Source organism: Heptranchias perlo, chromosome 9, assembly GCF_035084215.1.
Source record: "Heptranchias perlo isolate sHepPer1 chromosome 9, sHepPer1.hap1, whole genome shotgun sequence".
Lineage (NCBI taxonomy): Eukaryota > Metazoa > Chordata > Chondrichthyes > Hexanchiformes > Hexanchidae > Heptranchias > Heptranchias perlo.
Genome location: NC_090333.1, coordinates 48,338,875 through 48,359,542, shown reverse-complemented (window position 1 = coordinate 48,359,542; position 20,668 = coordinate 48,338,875). Strand labels below are relative to the sequence as shown.

The 20,668-nt window shown below is 44.5% G+C and overlaps 1 protein-coding gene and 1 long non-coding RNA gene across 4 annotated transcripts in view; one reads left to right on the top strand and one right to left on the bottom strand.

Annotated features, from left to right (window-relative positions):
* The window catches only part of LOC137325017 (uncharacterized), a 59,232-nt gene that overhangs the window by 31,905 nt on the left and 6,659 nt on the right, over positions 1 to 20,668 (bottom strand). Inside the window, exon 1 of one of the 3 annotated variants that reach the window (XR_010963774.1) lies at positions 8,492 to 8,562. The exons of 1 other annotated variant lie outside the window; for it this stretch is intronic. This is a non-coding gene — a long non-coding RNA (uncharacterized lncRNA). Of the gene's footprint in view, positions 1 to 7,368; positions 7,430 to 8,491; positions 8,563 to 20,668 lie in introns of those variants that run through there. One more of the 3 variants, XR_010963776.1, reaches the window with a different exon arrangement.
* LOC137325016 (growth arrest and DNA damage-inducible protein GADD45 alpha-like) lies at positions 15,309 to 17,461 on the top strand. The gene is made up of 4 exons (XM_067989720.1): positions 15,309 to 15,474; positions 15,790 to 15,891; positions 16,005 to 16,218; positions 16,690 to 17,461. The coding sequence occupies exons 1-4, from the start codon at positions 15,434 to 15,436 to the stop codon at positions 16,795 to 16,797; spliced, it is 465 nt and encodes a 154-aa protein (XP_067845821.1). The 5' UTR covers positions 15,309 to 15,433; the 3' UTR covers positions 16,798 to 17,461.

The following is a 20,668-nucleotide window of genomic DNA, read 5'->3' as shown; positions in this document are numbered from 1 at the left end:
TTGAGCTTCTTGAGTGTTATTCTAATTGCACCCATCCAGGTAAATGGAGAGTATTCCACCAGACTCCTGATGTGCTTTGTAGGTGGTGGAGAGGCTTTGGAGAGTCAGGAGGTGAGCCACTCGCTGCAGCACACCCAGCTTTTGACCTGCTCTAGTAGCCACGGTATTTAAGTTGCTGGTCCAGTTGAGTTTCTAGCCAATTATGAATGGGAGTGGGCTTGCAGCACAGAAGTGCTGAATGGTTATCAGAAATTTGCAGTCTCACTCAGAGGAGTCACAAGGATGGCTGATATAGAAAATGGAAATATTGTACTGGTACAATAAAGACTGTCCTTCTGCAGTGGGAACATTGGTTAGATTTGATATAATTGAGGCTGAGGCCAAAGATACCAAGATGAGCAAGACTTTAGAAGAGCAAACTCGTTAAGGGACATGGAAAAGATGTTGATCCATGCAAGAAACATGGTAAAATCAAGCGCAGTCCAGCAAAATAAATAACCTGAAAGTCAGGAAGATCTATTTTAAAAGACATGTATAAAAAAGTAATGAGACTAGTCATACAAAACTCAAAATGGTCAATAAAAGAGGTAAGAGAACAAAGGAAAACCATCTGCCGCCCAAAATCCCGCTCCTGCCTGCAGGCCAGCTGGTGTTTTCTGCTGAGTTTGGGTGGGAGACTGACGGGGTCCATGAAGATAAGGCCAGGGAGCTAAAATCATTGTGGCTTGCTATGTACTACATAACAGTGCAATGAAGAAAGGCAGAAGGGAATTATGATGAAGGTGGCGGTGGGGGTAAAAGCCTCCATCTCCACAGCATGAGGAGGCTGCACAGCAAGGGAAGGACATGGAATAGGACAACCGACAGTCAAAGAAAGGTGGGACTCAACTGATAGTTGAATAAAAGTTGAGACACCAAATAAATTCACTTTCCACCTGCCTGTTTCCTTCCTCACAAAGTGCCTCATTGTCAAACATGTCTGCCTATTCCTCATTAAGTCAGAAGTCTCCATTTCCCTTGCCATCATCTAAATGCCAAAAGTTTCAAGCATACACAGAAATGAACTCAGAACTCTATGTCATCCAGCTGTGTTTTATTTGCACGACAACATTCACCCAAAGGTGACAATCGATTCATCCCGTCTGCAATTACTTCTTAACACTGGTTCTACCCTTTTTGCCAGCTGTCTTACTTGATCGAGCTCTTGGTTTACTATTTCTATGAGGTGCTCCCTGAGTGATATGAGGCTGGGCTGTGGGTGGGTGGGATGGTCCACCTAGAGCTTTAGAGGCCTGAGGTGACCCTCATGCTTGTAGACATTGTCAATGACACCCTTTCCTCAGGCACTGTTCCTCTGTCCTTCAAAACTACTGCTACCACTCCCTCCTCAAAAAGCCCAACCTCGACCATTCCATATGATTCAATTACTGCCCCATTTCTAACTTCCCTTCCCTTCCCTTCCTATCCTATCTAAGGTCCTCAAATGCTTTGTTGGCACCCAATTCAATACGCATCTGAACCTCCACTCCCTGTTTGAATCTCTTCAGTCCAGTTTCCAACTTGCCTATAGCACATAGACCACCCTAGTCAAAGTCATCAACGACATCCTCTGTGATTTTAACCATGGCACATTATCCCTCCTTGTCTTTGCAATCTCTCTGTGGTGTTAAAAATGGTTGACCAGCTCTCCTCCATGGCCCATCTCTATAGCGCTGCCGTTGCTTGACTCCACTGCTATGTGCCCGCTGTAGCTAACATATCTCCTGCAAAGACTTCCACTCTCACTCCTCGCAATTATTTCAGGAGTGCCCCAAAGCTCCATCCTTGACCCCCTCCTACTCTTCATCTCCATGCTGCCCCATTGGCAATATTATCCTTAGGCATGGGGTTGGCGTTCATATGAATACAGACAACACCCAGATTTACCTTTCCACTATCACTCATAAATCCATGGTCACCACCAAGCCCTCTGATCATTTGTCCGACATCAAGTCCTGAATGAGCCAGAGATTTTCTAAGCTAACATTGGCAGGACTGAAGCCATCCTGTTCAGCTCAAACCAAAAATTCTGTACCCTAGCTCCCTGATCCCATCCCCCTCCCCGGCTGCTTGCTCAGACTGAACCCAACAGTACACACACTCAACATCCTACCTGATCCCAACCTAAGCTTCAAACTCAATAATCATATCCATCATCAAGATTGCATATTTCCATCTCTGTAGCATTGCCTTCCCCCACTCTTACTCCAAAATTCTTGCCACATGCGTATCCTCTGTTTTCATCGATGAACCATTGACGGCCTGCCTTCAGCTGCCCAGGCCATAAACTCTGGAATTTCCTCCCTAAACTTCTCGACCTCCCTACCTCTCTCTCCTCCTTTAAGTCGCTCTTTGACCAGACTTTCGGTCACCTGTCCTAATATCTCTTTATGTGAAGTTTAGTCTGATAACGCTCCTGTGAAGCACCTTGGGACGTTATTACTACGTTAAAGGCGCTATATGAATGCAAGTTGTTGTTGTTATTTCACCACCATTGCCGCTATAACCCTCAACCCACCTTCATCGTCTGGAGGCTGAATTTCAGAATGGATGGTGTTCTCATTGGCTGCCAAGCTCCACCCCACATCAACTCAAAATCATCCATAGCTCTGCCACCTGCATCCTGTCCTGCACTCAGTCCCATTCACCCATCACCCCTGTCCCCATCCCTCAATGCACTGAATTCAAAATCCTCATCCTCATTTACAAATCCCTCCACAGCCTCACCCCTCCCTGCCTTTACAATTTCCTGCAACTGTATATGGCAGTGCATAGATTCCACTCTTCCAATTCCAGCTTCCCTTATTCCTCCTTCAGTAGCAGAAAGTTCAGCTATCTGGAACTCTTTCCCTAAACCGTTCCCACTTTCAAAGCTGTCTCCCCCCTTTTAAAAGTGCCCTCAAAACCCAACTTTGACCATTCAGTTCCCCTAACAATGCTCACCATCTGTTTTTCTTCCTTTGTTAAATGCCTTGGGATGTTAAAGATGCCAGATAAATGTAGTTGATGTTATCAGATCACAGAATACCTTCTTTAAATTCTAGAAACACCAGCAGCAGACTTAGAAGACCAAACACTTCTCACAATGGCCAAGAACAACTGGTGAAAAATTAATCATTAATTCAAAGGTACTTGGAATGAGCGATGTGCACTGATGAAACAACATCTGCAGCCTGTAAGTAATACATTAATGCAGCTAATGTAACTTTATAACAGGAAGGGATTAGGTGATACTCTGTTTCTTGGTTCAGTAAGGAAAGCTATGAGGGCTCCACACTGGATATATAGCACTCCACCACTTTAATAGCTTCACATTTGGTTTTTTTTGTTGGTAGGAGGAAGCCTGACTCATTGCTTCATTGGCTTTTTCCTGCATCCAATGCTCATCCTAGCTTTTTTCAATTCATTTTCTGGTTTCACAGAACTTGCTGGAACTCGGCACCACACACGTCTGTCTGCATTTGTCTGATTTTATTTAAATCATGTGCTAGATCATCCCTGACCTCAGCTTTCAGTCTCCAGTAGTTTGCTTGTTTTAAAAACGAATTCCGGCATTAACAATGTTACCTTTTCAGGATATTTCAGAAAGACTAGATCATCCTTCCAGTCAAAACAAATTATGCTTCATTTCCCTGTGGAGATTCCCTGATCCCAGAAACAAAAACAAGACATTACAAAAGGTTAATCATTCCATGCCAAGGATTCTCTGCCTAGGTTTCTGCCTGAAGAATGGACATTTGGGCTAGGTACCTCACCCCAACATGAGTCAGCGCCTTCAAACAAGGAGGGGAGAAACAATGGAAAAAAACTCAGTATCTGCATCTCTCATTGCTCATTGCAATAGGAAAAGGCCCAACTGGAATCTTCAGTGGCAAATTCCCATCTGTTGCAGTTGCACAAGTAGCATGAGCAGGATCAAAAACATGAAGTCATTCCTTCAATCAGAGCGCAGTTCGGGCGAAGGTGGAAGGGTTGGTCTGGGTGGTGAAGCAGGAGATTCGGTCAGGCTTCTGGAGTTACTTGATCGAATCTGCTGCTACTTAACCTCGTGGCAAGTGTTCATGGGTGCTGGGAGGCAATACAGGAAGGGAATTTGTGTAGCCATTTATCTGCACCATGGGATATCAGATTCAAATTACCCTTAGCTCATAGTATTTCAGCACAACGTTATTTCGGCTGCATCTGAAATAATTTTTGGAAATTATCTCTGCCAAATTCACAGATTCTCAAGTTTGTTCTATCACAGCACAAGAAGATATTTTCTCTTCCTATGTCCTTGCAATATTAAGGAGTTAACATTTATAAAAGGAGAGCGAACAGGCTGGAGTAAGGACAGAAATAAGATATAGTTCTTTTTGCAGATCACCATCCAGTGACCTCTGCTGGAAAGTGCATGCATGTGGACTTTGAGGGGAGGACAGGACTAGGCTTGGCCGTGACACTCGTTTAATCGAACAACCTGCCAACACTCATAACAATTGTCACTTGGGCGAGGTACCAGAGGTGGTCAGTGCTAATGACTTTCATAACCCAGCATCAGTCAGATCAGCAGAGGAAGGGAGGAAATAGGGGAAAGAAAATGAACAACCATAGGTTGGCTTACACCAAAAAAGGGTTAAATCATGAGAACAGGTTGCATAGACAAAGCTTGTATTCCCCTAAGTATAGAGGACTAACGGGTGATCTAATTGAGATGTTTAAGATGATTAAAGGATTTGATAGGGTAGATAGAGAGAAACTGTTTCCTCTGGTGGAAGAGTCCAGAACAAGGGGGCATAACCTTAGAATTAGAGCTAGGCCATTCAGGGGTGGTGTCAGGAAGCACTTCTTCACACAAAGGATCGTGGAAATCTGGAATTCCCTCCCCCAAAAGGCTGTGGATGCCGGGTAAATTGAAAATTTCAAAACTGAGATTGATAGACTTTTGTCAGGTAAGGGTATTAAGGGATATGGAACCAAGGCAGGTAGATGGCGTTAGCATACAGATCAGCTATGATCTAAGTTTTTTTTTATTCGTTCACGGGATGTGGGCGTCGCTGGCGAGGCCAGCATTTATTGCCCATCCCTAATTGCCCTCGAGAAGGTGGTGGTGAGCCGCCTTCTTGAACCGCTGCAGTCCGTGTGGTGACGGTTCTCCCACAGTGCTGTTAGGAAGGGAGTTCCAGGATTTTGATCCAGCGACAATGAAGGAACGGCGATATATTTCCAAGTCGGGATGGTGTGTGACTTGGAGGGAAACGTGCAGGTGGTGTTGTTCCCATGCGCCTGCTGCTCTTGTCCTTCTAGGTGGTAGAGGTCGCGGGTTTGGGAGGTGCTGTCGAAGAAGCCTTGGCGAGTTGCTGCAGTGCATCCTGTGGATGGTGCACACTGCAGCCACAGTGCGCCGGTGGTGAAGGGAGTGAATGTTTAGGGTGGTGGATGGGGTGCCAATCAAGCAGGCTGCTTTATCTTGGATGGTGTCGAGCTTCTTGAGTGTTGTTGGAGCTGCACTCATCCAGGCAAGTGGAGAGTATTCCATCACACTCCTGACTTGTGCCTTGTAGATGGTGGAAAGGCTTTGGGGAGTCAGGAGGTGAGTCACTCGCCGCAGAATACCCAGCCTCTGACCTGCTCTTGTAGCCACAGTATTTATATGGCTGGTCCAGTTTAGTTTCTGGTCAATGGTGACCCCCAGGATGTTGATGGTGGGGGATTCGGCGATGGTAATGCCGTTGAATGTCAAGGGGAGGTGGTTAGACTCTCTCTTGTTGGAGATGGTCATTGCCTGGCACTTATCTGGCGCGAATGTTACTTGCCACTTATGAGCCCAAGCCTGGATGTTGTCCAGGTCTTGCTGCATGCAGGCTCAGACTGCTTCATTATCTGAGGGGTTGCAAATGGAACTGAACACTGTGCAGTCATCAGCGAACATCCCCATTTCTGACCTTATGATGGAGGGAAGGTCATTGATGAAGCAGCTGAAGATGGTTGGGCCTAGGACACTGCCCTGAGGAACTCCTGCAGCAATGCCCTGGGGCTGAGATGATTGGCCTCCAACAACCACTACCATCTTCCTTTGTGCTAGGTATGACTCCAGCCACTGGAGAGTTTTCCCCCTGATTCCCATTGACTTCAATTTTACTAGGGCTCCTTGGTGCCACAGTCGGTCAAATGCTGCCTTGATGTCAAGGGCAGTCACTCTCACCTCACCTCACCTCTGGAATTCAGCTCTTTTGTCCATGTTTGGACCAAGGCTGTAATGAGGTCTGGAGCCGAGTGGTCCTGGCAGAACCCAAACTGAGCATCGGTGAGCAGGTTATTGGTGAGTAAGTGCCGCTTGATAGCACTGTCGACGACGGAACAAGCTTGAGGAGCTGAATGGCCCATTCCTGTTCCTATATTGCTAAGGTTCCATTCTTTGTCCTCTTCCTGTCATTTACATCATTTTGACAACATCATCATCCAAAAGCACGGAATCAACTTCCACGTGAATACCCATAACACTTAGCTTTACTGCTCTGACTCCACCTTCTCCAGCTGCTGTCTGACAGTTCTGGCTGTGATACAACTTCCTCCAGCTTGTTGTCAGTAAACCCGAAGCCATTCTCTTTGGCTCACTGAAGCATCTCTGGTCACTGCCCTCATTTCCACAAGCCTAGCCATGAGGTGCAAAGCCTCAGCATTCCTCCTAAGTCATGCTTCCTTCCCCACATATGGGGCACAATTTTAACAGTGAAAAACAGGTGAGTTTGGGTTGGGGGGGGGGCATTCAAAATTGCAACCATTTCAGACCCGCCTCCAACCCGCCCACTTCCGGTTTTCACCGGGGCGGGATGAGGGGCGGGATGAGGGGCGGGCGACGACCTTGCTCCCAAGAGGCGGGTCGGGCCTTCAAACCTTTCAAGGAGGCTTCGGACCTCCATTTTCCCCACAGTTTTCAATTTCAACCTCAGGGGGCCAGGATTACCGGGCCTTCTCTCTTACGCCTCGTGAAAGGAGGTGAGAAGGCCTGAGATTAACAGGTCGGTGCCTTTCTGGCACAGCTTGTGGGCCGGGAGCAGCAGGAGTGTTTCCCCCAGGCCCAATAATCCTACCTGCAGCAACCCCCCCAACAATCGCGGATCCCCCATACCAATTGGGGATCACCCCTCCGATCACTGATCACGGACCCTCCACCCCGATCGCCGATTGCGGACCCCCGACCCTGATCCTCCCCCAAATGATTACAGACCCCCGACCACGACGCCCCCCCAACTGACCCCCAATCCCTCCCCCCATGACTAACAACCCTGTGCCAATCTGTGACCCTGTGCCCACCCATGCCTCCCCCCCTTCCATACAAAGACTTACCTGAACACGTCCTCTCCCTGGCTGGTCTCCCGTTGGAATGAGACCAGCCTGTCAATCAGGCCGGCCAGCAAACTGACAAAAAAATAAGAGACGTCCTTACGTCAAAATCGTAAGGACTTCCGGGAAACCTGTACTTCCGGGTTTCCTGTCCGCATTTTGACACCACCCGCCCCCTTCCCGGCTCAGGGTCAAAATCATGCCCATGATCTATCGCCAAGACCACTTTCTTCCATTTCCAAAATACTGTCTGCTTTTATCCCATATCCGCTCCACCACTGCTACTGAATGCCTTCACCACTTCTGAATGATTTTCACCAGCCTTTCTGCTTCCACCTTCCAAAAACTACAAGTTGTCCAGAATACTAAGGCCCGCATCCTCTCTCACACAAAGTTCTGCACCCCAATCAACTCTGTCTTTGTCAAGACCAGTGTTTCCCCAGTGGATCAATTATAAGATCCGATGACTCTTTGTTCAAACCCCCAGTGTTATAATTCCACCTAACTTGTGTGATCGCCTCCAGCTGGCAACCTCCACATTTCTCACATACCAGCTTCCCTTTACTCCACTACTGACAGTTGTTCCTTCAGTCAATAGACCTCTGTCCTCTGGAACCATCCCAAAATCCCTTTGCCTTGTCACCTCCCTTCCTGCTTTCAAACTCTTTGACCATACTTTCACCTCCCCTCCCTAACCTTGATTCCCCTCCCTTCTCTGTTACTAGGTGCCTAACATCTCCCAACAGCCGGAGATGTGTCCTCAATGTGAGGAGGGGTACCGTAAGTTGTTGTATTACAAACACATAAACCATTCTAGTACTTTTTTTTCTAGTCCTTGCAATGATTTCCTGACAAATTGGTGATCAATATTCAAACCTCACGCATTACATTCCGGCTAGCTTCATTATTATTTAACCAAGCTCCTTTCACGAAAATGACCATGGACTGGGAGAGAGGGAGGAGACAACAACTCGTTATCTCAAGAACAGTTACACAATAATCTCTCATCGAAGATACGTCACCGCGGGACAACACTGATTTCCTCCGAAATGTTTTCGAAGCATTAACACCGATCTAATGAGCGGGGTGAATGAGAGGAATGAAAAGCGGCGCTCGCCTTGCTCACCAGAGACCCTCCTCTCCTGGATATCACTGCAGTAAAATGTGACCAGAGGCAGAAGGTGCCCGAACATCACAATTACATCCAAATAGTTCGTGCGCGCACGTTACTTTAAAATACTGCAACTAGCAATGGTCAGAAATTACACTTAGCTTGATATTCACACTCAAGTAACTAATACTGATTTATTTTGAGAGAGTGTTGCAAAGAACATACATTGTGGCCATTCAATTATTCATTCTGCTGATTCGTCAAGTCATCAGCAAATTGTAAATAAGTTAACTTAGTATTATTTATTTAATTATCGACACTATTTCCAATTTCCCCTCTATATTCACATAACATATTCACATAACATATAACGTAACCATGAATACACCCTCGGATCATTAAGACATGTGTTAACCCCAAAATGCATGACGAAATGCATAGGAATGTATTCATTGGCGAGTCAGCACCGAAACTTGAGTCTTAGACAAGTTTGACCGCCTGATGTCGCCAGGTTTCTACTTCTTGTTTCTCTTGCTGCTAAGGAGCGAGGAAAACATAAGACGTGAGTCGCCTGTGAACTCACCAGCCTCAGTATTTGTTTTCAGATGTCAACAAACAAAATATAAAAGACGTCCAGCAACCTACAGAAAATACAATAGTCTAAAAGTAGAAGCCTTACCTTATCTTACTGCAGAAGCCAGCCAGTATCACACGCGAGATTTCATATGTTGTCTAAATGTATCTGGAGCTGTAGTTATGCAAGATGTTATTGAGTGACAGGAGTATCGTTAGTTCAGGTAGAATATTAAAGATATGAAGAATACAGGTGGACGATTCAGTGGCAGAGTTAGGGTCCTGGAGAAATGAACTTTGATATGTTGAATGGTCATTTCTAGTTCGACTTTTCTTATGATCTTATTTTTGTTATTGTATTAGGTGTAGTTACTGTGACTTTTTAAAGCCATAGGACCTGAAAATGCTGGGTCATTTTAATATTCAGGGAGGGCGGCCTGTAGAGACACTTGGCTCAAAAAGATATGCTGGGAAATCAAAGCGGCAACCTCCGATTTCATGGGCGGGGACCCTTAATAGGCCGACGATTAAAGGTAAGTGGAATCATCTCTCCGCACGAAAACCAAAGCCAACATTCTAAGGTAATCTGTCCCCTCTGGGGTTGATTATTTCTGCTCTGTAAGATGTTTGCAGCCTTTGGAAAGCCAAGTACAGACGCACACCTGCTATTAGCAGAAGTGGCTTGTGCTGGACCTAAGGAATTCCTGAGTTAGACAAAAGTGCCAAGTGGATGATCATATTCAGCTTCCTCCCAAGTTCCCACCATCATTGATGCTAATATCCAGCCAATTCAGTTCACGCGACATAACAAGCGTCTGACTGCACTGGATACAGCAAAGGCTATGGGCCCTGGCTGCAGTGCTGAAGACCTGTGCAATTGCTCAAGTGTGTCCACAAAAACAGATCAATCTAACCCAGCCTACTTCCATCCCACCTCCTGAAAAAAAAAATTACCACTCCATCAGCCTCCACCCAATCATCAGTGATGAAAGGAGTGAGATCAAGCGACACTTACCAACAATTTGCCCACCAACACTCAGTTCGGAAACTCAACTCCAGACCTCATCATAGCCTTGATCCAGAGGAGAGGTTAGAGTAACTCCCTTGACATTAAGGGAACATTTGACTGAGTATGGCACCAAGGAGCCTGAGCAGAAGTGAGGTCAATGGGGGTCAAAGAGAAAAACCTCCAGTGGGTGGAGTCATACCTGACACAAAGGAAGATGATTGTGGTTGGCAGAGGCCAGTCATTGTAGCCCCAGGACATCACTGTAGGAGTTCCTCGAGGAAACATCCTTGGCCCATCCATCTTCAAATACTTCATTAATGACCTTCCCTCCATCAGAAGGTTAGGCGTGGCCGTTCGCTGACAATTTCACTGTGTTCCAATTGCAAATCCTCCGATAATAAAGCCGCCTACAGCAGGACCTGAATAAGATCCAGGCTTGGGGTGACAAATGGGAGATAGCATTCACTAGGTAATGACCATCTCGAAGAAAAGAAAGCTCAGCTCAGCACCTCCATCGTTGAGTTCACCACCATCAACATCTTGGGGGTAACCACTGACCAGAAGCTTAACAGTACCAGCCATACCAACAGAAGAGCAAGGCAGAGGCTGGGTACTCGGCAACAAGTGGCTCACCTCCTGACCCCTCAAAGCCATTCCAGCCTCTACAAGGTTTAAGTCAGGAGTGTGATGGAATACTCACTATTCACCTGGATGAGTGCAGCCACAATGACACTCAAGAAGTTCAACACCATTCACTTGATTTTTTTTTTATTCGTTCATGGGATGTGGGCGTCACTGGCGAGGCCAGCATTTATTGCCCATCCCTAATTGCCATAGAGAAGGTGGTGGTGAGCTGCCTTCTTGAACCGCTGCAGTCCGTGTGGTGAAGGTTCTCCCACAGTGCTGTTAGGAAGGAAGTTCCAGGATTTTGACCCAGCGACGATGAAGGAACGGCGATATATTTCCAAGTCAGGGTGGTGTGTGACTTGGAGGGGAACGTGCAGGTGGTGTTGTTCCCATGTGCCTGCTGCTCTTGTCCTTCTAGGTGGTAGAGGTTGCGGGTTTGGGAGGTGCTGTCGAAGAAGCCTTGGCGAGTTGCTGCACCGCATCCTGAGGATGGTACACACTGCAGCCACAGTGCGCCGGTGGTGAAGGGAGTGATGTTTAGGGTGGTGGATGGGGTGCCAATCAAGCGGGCTGCTTTATCTTGGATGGTGTCGAGCTTCTTGAGTGTTGTTGGAGCTGCACTCATCCAAGCAAGTGGAGAGTATTCCATCACACTCCTGACTTGTGCCTTGTAGATGGCTTTATTATCGGAGGATTTGCAATTGGAACACAGTGAAATTGTCAGCGAACGGCCACGCCTAACCTTCTGATGGAGGGAAGGTCATTAATGAAGTATTTGAAGATGGAGGGGAGTCAAGAGGTGAGTCACTCACCGCAGAATACCCAGCCTCTGACCTGCTCTTGTAGCCACAGTATTTATGTGGCTGGTCCAGTTAAGTTTCTGGTCAATGGTGACCCCCAGGATGTTGATGGTGGGGGATTCGGCGATGGTAATGCCGTTGAATGTCAAGGGGAGGTGGTTAGACACTCTCTTGTTGGAGATGGTCATTGCCTGGCACTTGTCTGGCGCGAATGTTACTTGCCGCTTATCAGCGCAAGCCTGGATGTTGTCCAGGCCTTGCTGCATGCGGGCACGGACTGTTTCATTATTTGAGGGGTTGCGAATGGAACTGAACACTGCGCAATCATCAGCGAACATCCCCATTTCTGACCTGATTGATGCCCCCTTCACCAGGATCAATATCTATTCCCTCCATCACCAGCGCACTGTGGCTGCAGTATATACGATCTACAGGATGCACTGCAGTAACTCACCAAAATTACTTCAACAGCACCACCCTCCCTGTGACTTCTACCACTGAGGAGGCCAAGAGCAATTTTATGTGAAAACCATCATCTCTAAGATCCCCTCACGATCACACAGTCATACACTTGGATATACATCGCCGTTCCTTCATCATCACTGGGTCAATATCCTGGAATTCCCTACCAAACACCATTCTGAGGCACCATCGCCACAAGGATTGCAGCTGTTCAAGGAGAAATCCTATCATCACCTTCTCAGGGCAACTAGGAAAAGGCAATAAATGCAGCCACATCCCATATCAACTTAAAAAAAAGATATACCCCCATGCTCTCAAAACTGGCTGCGAACATGGGGGAGGGGGTGCAGATGGAAAACTTGCCCATTCCTCCCAATCAGGCTATCAGCTGCATTTTAAATAGAGCAGAAACCCAGGGGATTTGAGTTTTGTCCCAGATTCCTGCTCCCCCCACCAGTGATCCACCCAAGTTGTGCCTTTCCCTATACCAGGAATTTCAGCCCCATAGTAACTATGCCCCATACAAAAACAAAAATGGATGTTTTGGTAAAACTTTTCATCATCTTTTATAAACTATTTGTGTGTGGGGAACAAGCTATGTAATGCTATACCTTCATTGCTAGCTTCTGAGTTTGAATCCAGTCCTCTGCCGGCTGTAAGGGTCCAATGTGAAATGGGTCCAAGTATCCTTGATCCAGTTCCTGGCTGGTATGGACCCACAGCACGAACTGCCCAAAATATTCCAAATCACTCAAAGAGGTCTACAACTACAGTGCTGGAAATGGAAAATGTTACAGTGGTGCAGGAAGGGATCCTGAGGTTGGGGACAAAGGGGAACTGTTTTTATTAAACAGTGCATCAAACCTTTCATGCCGCACCTTGTCCATAGTGCCGTCAGCAGTCAGTTAGTCAGCTAGTGACAGGAAACCCAACAGACACCATTCTGTTTATGGCACAATGTACGTGTTACAATCATTATGGGTCAAAGTCCTGGAACTCCCTACCTAACAGCACTATGGAAGTATCTTCATCACACATACTGTAGCGGTTCAAGAAGGGTTCAAGGGCAATTAGGGATAGGCAATAAAAGCTGGCCTTGCAAGCGATGCCCATGTCCCAAGAATTTTTCTTTAAACATTGGGAGGATGTGTGCATGGTGTGCATGGTAAAACTTTTCATCATCTTTTATAAACTATTTGTGTGTGGGGAACAAGCTATGTAATGCAATGAGTCAACATGCTATACCTGTGTGCATGGTGATCTCAGCTGGCTGGCAGATTGCTCAGTAAGAGTAAAGGGAATGTTATTTTTGCATCTGTCCCCTGTACCATGACCTATAAGTGCTCGATGCTAACACAGTGGAAGGATGTTCTGTTCCAAGTACTGACATTCCTCAACTTGATAAGGAGGAAAATATTAGGAAAACTACATTTTTTTTTAAGCAGACATAAAAAAAACGAGCGCTGAAAATCTGAAATAAAAACAGAAAATGCAGAGCAGGTCAATTGGCATCTGAAAGAAAATGAAAAATGGACACTTTTTATTTCCAAAGTAAATTACCCTTTTTTTCAGTCTGTCTGAACAATGCACCTTTGCTATTAAGAGGGCAGTGGGTTTGTGGTCTGTTCCCAGGCTACCAGTCATACTACTTTGGCCAACCACTAGGAGGAGCAAATTGCCACCAGCCTATCCAATTTTTATCTTGCACCTGCTGGAAGTATCACAGCTTCCACTTGGCACAGTTCAGTTTTAGAAGTGGGTGTTTAGTACCATGAACAGCAACCCCCTCCCCCCACCCCCAGGCTAAGCTGTTTCTGAGCAACTATTCAGTCCCCAATGTTAGGAAGCTCTATATTTAACCATTCTACCCCCTCTCCCAAAGTCAGATCAGGATGTCCAGTACTCAGTGCTGCCTCACTCTCTGGGCAGTTGCTGCACCCCTACTGCTCCCTCATCCCCAGTTCTCTGTCTACGGTTGAGATGGTGTAGTGGACTGCCTCCTCTGTCTGTTCTCAGGTATTTATTTGTAAAGGCTGTAAAATTACAAATTAACCCTATAGCATCAATCCACAAAATCCAGCTCCATTGCCAACTGCTGCCATCTGATACTGACCATCTAAGCAAGTGCACTCTCTCCCACAAACACAACCTATTATCTTGGCTCAGGTCTGATTGACAGCAGTGAACAGCAATTACACGCTCACTTAATGTGTTTGCAGTGCACCTTGGGTACTGGATGTCATATTGCGGTGTACTTGACTATTTTAGAGGCTCTAGTGCTTTTGCTGATTACACCACCTGCTAAGCAAGCATATGCTGGTATTCATGCCCATGCCTCTAAACTTCAAAAGTGAATATACTATGTATACCCACAGATACCCTCAACTATATTCCCAGCTAAGGAACTGTGTGGTATGGGGATATCATACACAATATTAAAAACTGCTGGAACATTGCTTGATTAAAAAATAGATGACTTATTATTTCTGTTGGACTGTTACAATATTATACTAACACCATTATATGACAGTATGGAAAAGAATGCAACTTAGTTGAATTCTCTGATCTACAAATGTTTTGGACGGATCACAAAAAGGGATTATGTTTATGTAATCATTGTCCAGGCGGACACTTCAGTGCAGCACTGATAGATCGCTGCACTGTCAGAGATGCTGTCCTTCGGATGAGATGTTAAACTGAAAAGAAAGTTGAGAAAGACTTGCATTTATATTGCGCCTTTCACGACCTCAGGGCGTCCCAAAGTGCTTTACAGCCAATGAAGCACTTTTGAAGTGTAGCCTCTTGTCATAGGAAATTCCAGGATATTGACCCAGCAACGTGTAAGGAAATGGCCATATATGTGCAAGTCCAGGTAGTATGTGATCTGAAGATGAACTTGGAGGTGATGGTGCTCCCCCTTAACATTGCTGCCCTTGGCCTTGGTGATGGAGGTTGCAGGGGACGTCGTAGCTTGTTTATTGTGTCTACAAATTGCACACGCATTTTAAAAATTATTTCTTTTTGGAGCAAAACATAAAGGTATTTATTTCCATGTACAACTTCACAGGGCAAACCTGCAAATTACAAACACGGACAATCACAGTGCAATACACGCTGGTTGACAAATAAAGTTATCCAATGAAATGCCCGAGTGAGGCGACGAGGCCCCGCCTCCGCACCGGGCTGACCCTTTGTCCCCAGCGGGTCAGGGAGTGAGCCGGGGGCTTATTAGCATAAAGCAAAACAGCCAATGGCGAACCGAGCATGCAAATGCATGGTGAGAGGCGAGCAGTTGATTGGCGGGCTGGGCTTGTTACATCCTGCCCCTGGTTGTGGCCCCTCCCCCCGAGGGCTGGGGTTTGTGGAAGAGCCGGGAGAAGCGACAGGAGTCACAGGGCTAGGGGCACAACAGCAGCCGCAGTGATTTGCAAGCAAAGAAAGGGAACCTATAGCAACCTGTGACACTCATCCAAACCTACAAACATAATGACTTTTGAAGAGCTCACAGGCGATCAGAAAACAGACAGGTAAAAATAAAATGAAAACTCTCAATCGATTGCATTTTAAACTAATCAGATCATTGAAAAATAGTGGAACAATGTCTGACCAATATGAATAGTCCGTGCGCGATGCTGATTCTTATTTTGCATTGAGCGACGCTTAAAAAGTTTAATTTTCTCCTCATATTTGAATCATTTTTTATTAGATGAAGCTCGTAAGTTTGCACTTGCTTGAGGTGACTGTAACACAGCATTGTTAGTTTCTGGAGCTAGATCCTTTTCATGTTTTTGACGAGGGCGCTAATGGTGATTTTGATTCCTTATTTCTGACTTTTGTGACAGGATGGATGTGGTGGGAAAAGCTCTGGAAGAAGTTTTGAGCTCCGCGTTAGCGCAAGGCTGCATCACAGTTGGAGTGTATGAGGCAGCAAAACTCCTAAACGCGTAAGTGTCCATCAAGAATCAAACTTTCCACACGTTTTTTTTTTCGCATCTTCGATTTTTAAATATTGTTTTTCATTTGGAAACGTTTTGATTTTATTCCTCCCTTTCAACAGGGATCCTGATAACGTCGTTTTATGTTTGCTTGCCACGGACGAAGGGGACGATCTGGACGTGGCTTTGCAAATTCATTTTACTTTGATCCAAGCTTTTTGCTGCGAAAACGACATTAACATCATGAGGGTGAACAACATGCACCGTCTGGCTGAGATCCTGGGCGGGATGGACGGGGCAGGCGAACCCAAAGATCTCCATTGCATATTGGTTACAGTAAGTATTACTCTAATCACAGTAATAAAACAAACACGGAGGAATAGAACTTTAATCAGGCTAAAAAATGCTGACAGAGATCTTACTTTAGCGAAGTTTTAAATGATGCAATTTATGAACGAGATGAAACAGGCACCACCCCCTCCCCATCACTTTTCACAGACTGACTGAAATCAGTCCAGGTTATTGCAAAGTAACTAGTGCGATCCACGCTTGTTGCAGACAAAACAAATTATTACAAAGGCGCCCAACTAGTTTTTAATCTTTGCGGTCAGATGTAGACGATACTCGGAGATGAACTGATGTTTCTTTTTGAAGTTTTTCACCAATAGATGGCGTGTCATAGATCCTCTATTAGAGTGATGTGTATGTGAATAGCTAATATAGATCACAATTGGGATGGTGAATTAAACGATGCAAATTGTTAATGCTGTTTGTTCTGTATGTGTGACTTATTTTGCTTTATTTCAGAGTCAAGTTGCACCATGGAAAGATGCGTTGAGCGAAGTCACCTGTTTTTGCAAAGAAAGCCGTTACCTGGATCAGTGGGTCCCAATCATCAATTTGCCCGAACGGTGATCCCTTTCAAATGGATTAATCGCAAAACTGGATTTAAAGAGTTGCATTCACCTCTAAGGGATTGCTCGGGAGATTTTCTCAATAGCTGCCCGAAAACTTGGCGCTGGAAAATTAAGATTGATTGTTGTTGCTGAGGGCGGGCTAGACTGGAGTTTCGGCTCTGTGTAATTATTTTCTCTGAACGCTGGACTATGACTCAGCTTCAGTTTGTGCCTGGAAACAGTGACGATGAGTAAGCAGACGGGAACTGAAGCAATGGTTGAGCTGGTTCCATAGCAGAGAGTAACAGAACTTCCGGAAGAATTGCGGGGGAATTACAACTTTCCATTTCGGGAAATAGAACTTAAACTTGTTTTTACAAAACTGGACCGAAGGAGAACAGAAGTGTTTGATTTCATTGAGTTGTGGAAATGCAGTATTGTTCAATAATTACAAGATGTCAAGGACCTGAGGGAAAGTTTAAAAATAGCAAAGAGCTTACTTAATGTGTTAAAGAATTTATTGTATTTCAACAGCAAATACGATTTTTTGCTGTTTTGTCTTAGTATGAAATTAAATAAGTTATTTTGTGATTTTATATAAGTGGACTTTTTATTATTTATGTTTAACTGAAGGGATTGACTATAATTTTTTTAACCTGTTAATAAAGATTATTACACTTTCATTGACCAGCTATTTATTGTTCACATTCTACACTGTAACAGGTCATTTTATTTTGTATATTACTGGATTGTTTTAATTGGAAATGGTGGGATTATTAAATTCAGCTGTTTTCGTTGGGGCAAATTCTTCTTAAGTTGCATTTTGGACCATGCGCTTTCCCCTATGTCAGGGGAAGGTTTGAACAGGTGAGCAATGTAAAAACCACACCACTGCTCTATACAGGTGGGTTGAGAGCTCAGGCTGCCCATGACCAGGACAAATGTAGCTGTGATCATTTATGTTTGCCTTTAGTGATTATTTTCTTTTGCAAGATGATATTGTTCATTCTGATGCACACACACCACTTCATTAATATTACAGTGATGCCTCCAAAGGCCATGCCACCTGTGAAGACGGTGCTGTAATATAAACTGACTGACTTCCTAGTTTGGGCAGCTGTCAAGATAGCAAATAACTATAAGGAAGGTTGCATGTTCAACTTCAGTCTGCGTTGAGTTAACCGATAGCCTAGATGGAAGCAGAGATACTACAATTGGCTACAGCACCCCAGGATTAGGGAGGGAAAAATCAGCTTAGGTCCACACCCCAATCATTCAGTGACCACTGTTGGAACTGCTTGTGTGCATGTCATGTGACAAGAGCATGTTCAGCTGTTCAAGCAGCATCTGTGGACACAGGAAAGCACTGTTAACATTTCAGATCGATTACCTTCAGAACCCTGACAAAAGGTCATCGATGTGAAACATTAACCCTATCTTCATCTCTCCACAGAAGCTGCCTGACCTGCTGAGTGTTTCCAGCATTTCCGGTTTTTATTTTAGATTTCCAGCATCTGCAGTACTTTCCTTTTATGTTCAGCTGTGATCCTTTACCGTGCCGTCCCCTCCCCTTCAATCCGCTGGGTTAAATAGCCTCTGACATTTTCAACCAATACTCGCATGTAAAAGTGACCATTTGATAAAAGTTTGAGGGCAATCAGTGCCCATGGAACCATACCCCAGCAAGAGTTAATATCTTTAGAAGAGGGGAGAACATTGACGAGAAAAAGCTAAAAATATTTTTCATGGTATTATAAAGCTTTCACTATGTGAGCAATTTGAAATGGGCCCAAATAAGTATGTCTAGATTGATGTAACAAAGATATATTAGCAGATTGTAAAAGTCAGATCCAAATTAGTTTGTTAGGTCGAAGTCTAACAGAAGAAATGAATTCAGGGGCAGGAAACTGGACAGTAAACTCAGTTAGAACTTTGCCCTTTTACCTGAATAGCAATGCAGTGCCACATTTCAGAGGAATGTATTCTGTCTGAGTCATGTCTCTCTGGTTAAAATTCACAATAAATTTAGCACAGCTATCAGTAATTGATCTCAGAAAGGGATAGGCCGGTAGTAGGTAACTCAAGGAATTCCTGCATTCCATTTAGCCACGTTTGTTCGTGTACACTAGGTGAGCAATACAAATGCGTATCACTGCCCAACAAGGCTATCCCGCATTGTGCAAGTAGCTTGTATTCCACATAGAATACAGGCTGGTTGTAAATATACAAAAACTGGAAGAAATACATTTGAATTACATTGAAAGCATACTAGTTTTATTTTGATGCAATTACATATAAATTAATAAAAATATTGCACTATAGTTCTTAAATATGTTATAGTTTATTATTTTAATTCCTATCACCCTAACAAATTTAAAGAAAAAAAGTCTTGCATTTATATAGTGTCTTTCATGACCCCAGGACGTCCCAAAGTGCTTTACAGCAAATAAAGGACTTTTGAAGTGTTGTCACTGTTGTAATGCAGGAGTTGTAATTTAGTCTAAATTTGAGCTTTTCTCTTCTTTCTAATTTTCTCTGTTCCTCCTGAAGGCACTGATTCCTACTAAGCTACAGTTCCACAGATGCTTCCAGCTTTCTGGTACCTCTCCTAACCAGCCTTTCTTCAAGTGTGATCTGAGACAAAGAGTGACAGAAGGCCATCAGAGCCAGGACCAATGCTGTACTTACCTTTAGGCTGACATTTCTGTGCTATTTTAACTAAGCTATTAACACAAATAAACTGGCTAGTGCCTTTGTTAAAATAACACACACAGGAATTTCAAAGAAACATACTGCAACATCACTGCCTCACAGCTACGGCCAATCGTGCTTCGTGGCCATTCAGGAAAGAGCACCCTTCATCCTAGTCTGTATGGCTCACTTCCACACTGGGCAGTGCTTTCCCAACTGAACAGTAGGGATGAATTTACATGGGGATTCTCCCACTCATCTGCCATAACTTTGGCAGAAGAGCTATCGAGACCTTGGAAAAACGGCATAAAGGGCCTTTAGGCATTTTACCTGGGTTTTCACAGCTCTTCTGCCAAAGTCCTGGAGGACGAGCGGGAGAACCCCCAGTATCTCTAATTCTAAAATGGTGTCCTCCTGTTTTTGAACCCTTCATCAGAACAAACAATTTGTCCAGGCCAACTTTAGATCAATTTCCTTCATTTTTCTCATAATTTAGATTTATGAGATCAGGCAAGGTGTTAGGCGGCCTGCACGTACCTTCTCTGGACAGTAATGTGCTTCCTATGGAATGGTGTGAAACATAGACTACAACTTTTCTTTTTAATGTTGTCAGTATTGAATGCTTGGGTGTGGTTGAAAAACATAATTAGGAATCATTGTGAACCAAAGTTACTTGCCACATGCTATATATGGAAATGATGTGATATTTTAATCACATTGTGTAATACTGAGCCACCAGTGTCCATTTTGAAAGCTTTAATTAAACATTCCAAGCTAAATTACAAGTACTGCGAGTTACACACCCTCTGATTCAGTATGAGCTCCCTACAATCAGACATGTGCAATCCAAAATAATTAACTGTTTTGATTTTATTGAGTTTCATACATCAAATCATACTGTATGAATAGGACTGTAGAGCACAAGGTGTATATAGAATTTATTACACATCCTTAATGTGAAATTGGGGTTGGAAAATTCGGTTTTTGAATTCACATTCCTCCCTCCCTTTCTGAAGACACTGGCTCAGGCTATAGTATAGTTCCACAGCCCGATAGTACTTGTGCAGGTAGCCATTCTTCTTGTATGAGTTTAGACAGTTAGTATCTATGGGCTATTCAGCGAGTAGTGTATCACATTTAAAATTGATTTTGTTCTCATTTGATATTCACACACAGATCTTCCAGCAGGAGTAACAGAA

Excerpts from the sequence above, each read along its gene's own strand:
- LOC137325016 (XM_067989720.1), top strand. The coding sequence starts at position 15,434 with ATGACTTTTGAAGAGCTCACAGGCGATCAGAAAACAGACAG. Across the intron at positions 15,475-15,789 it reads GGCGATCAGAAAACAGACAG|GATGGATGTGGTGGGAAAAG; the intron begins GTAAAAATAAAA and ends CTTTTGTGACAG. Across the intron at positions 16,219-16,689 it reads TCCATTGCATATTGGTTACA|AGTCAAGTTGCACCATGGAA; the intron begins GTAAGTATTACT and ends GCTTTATTTCAG.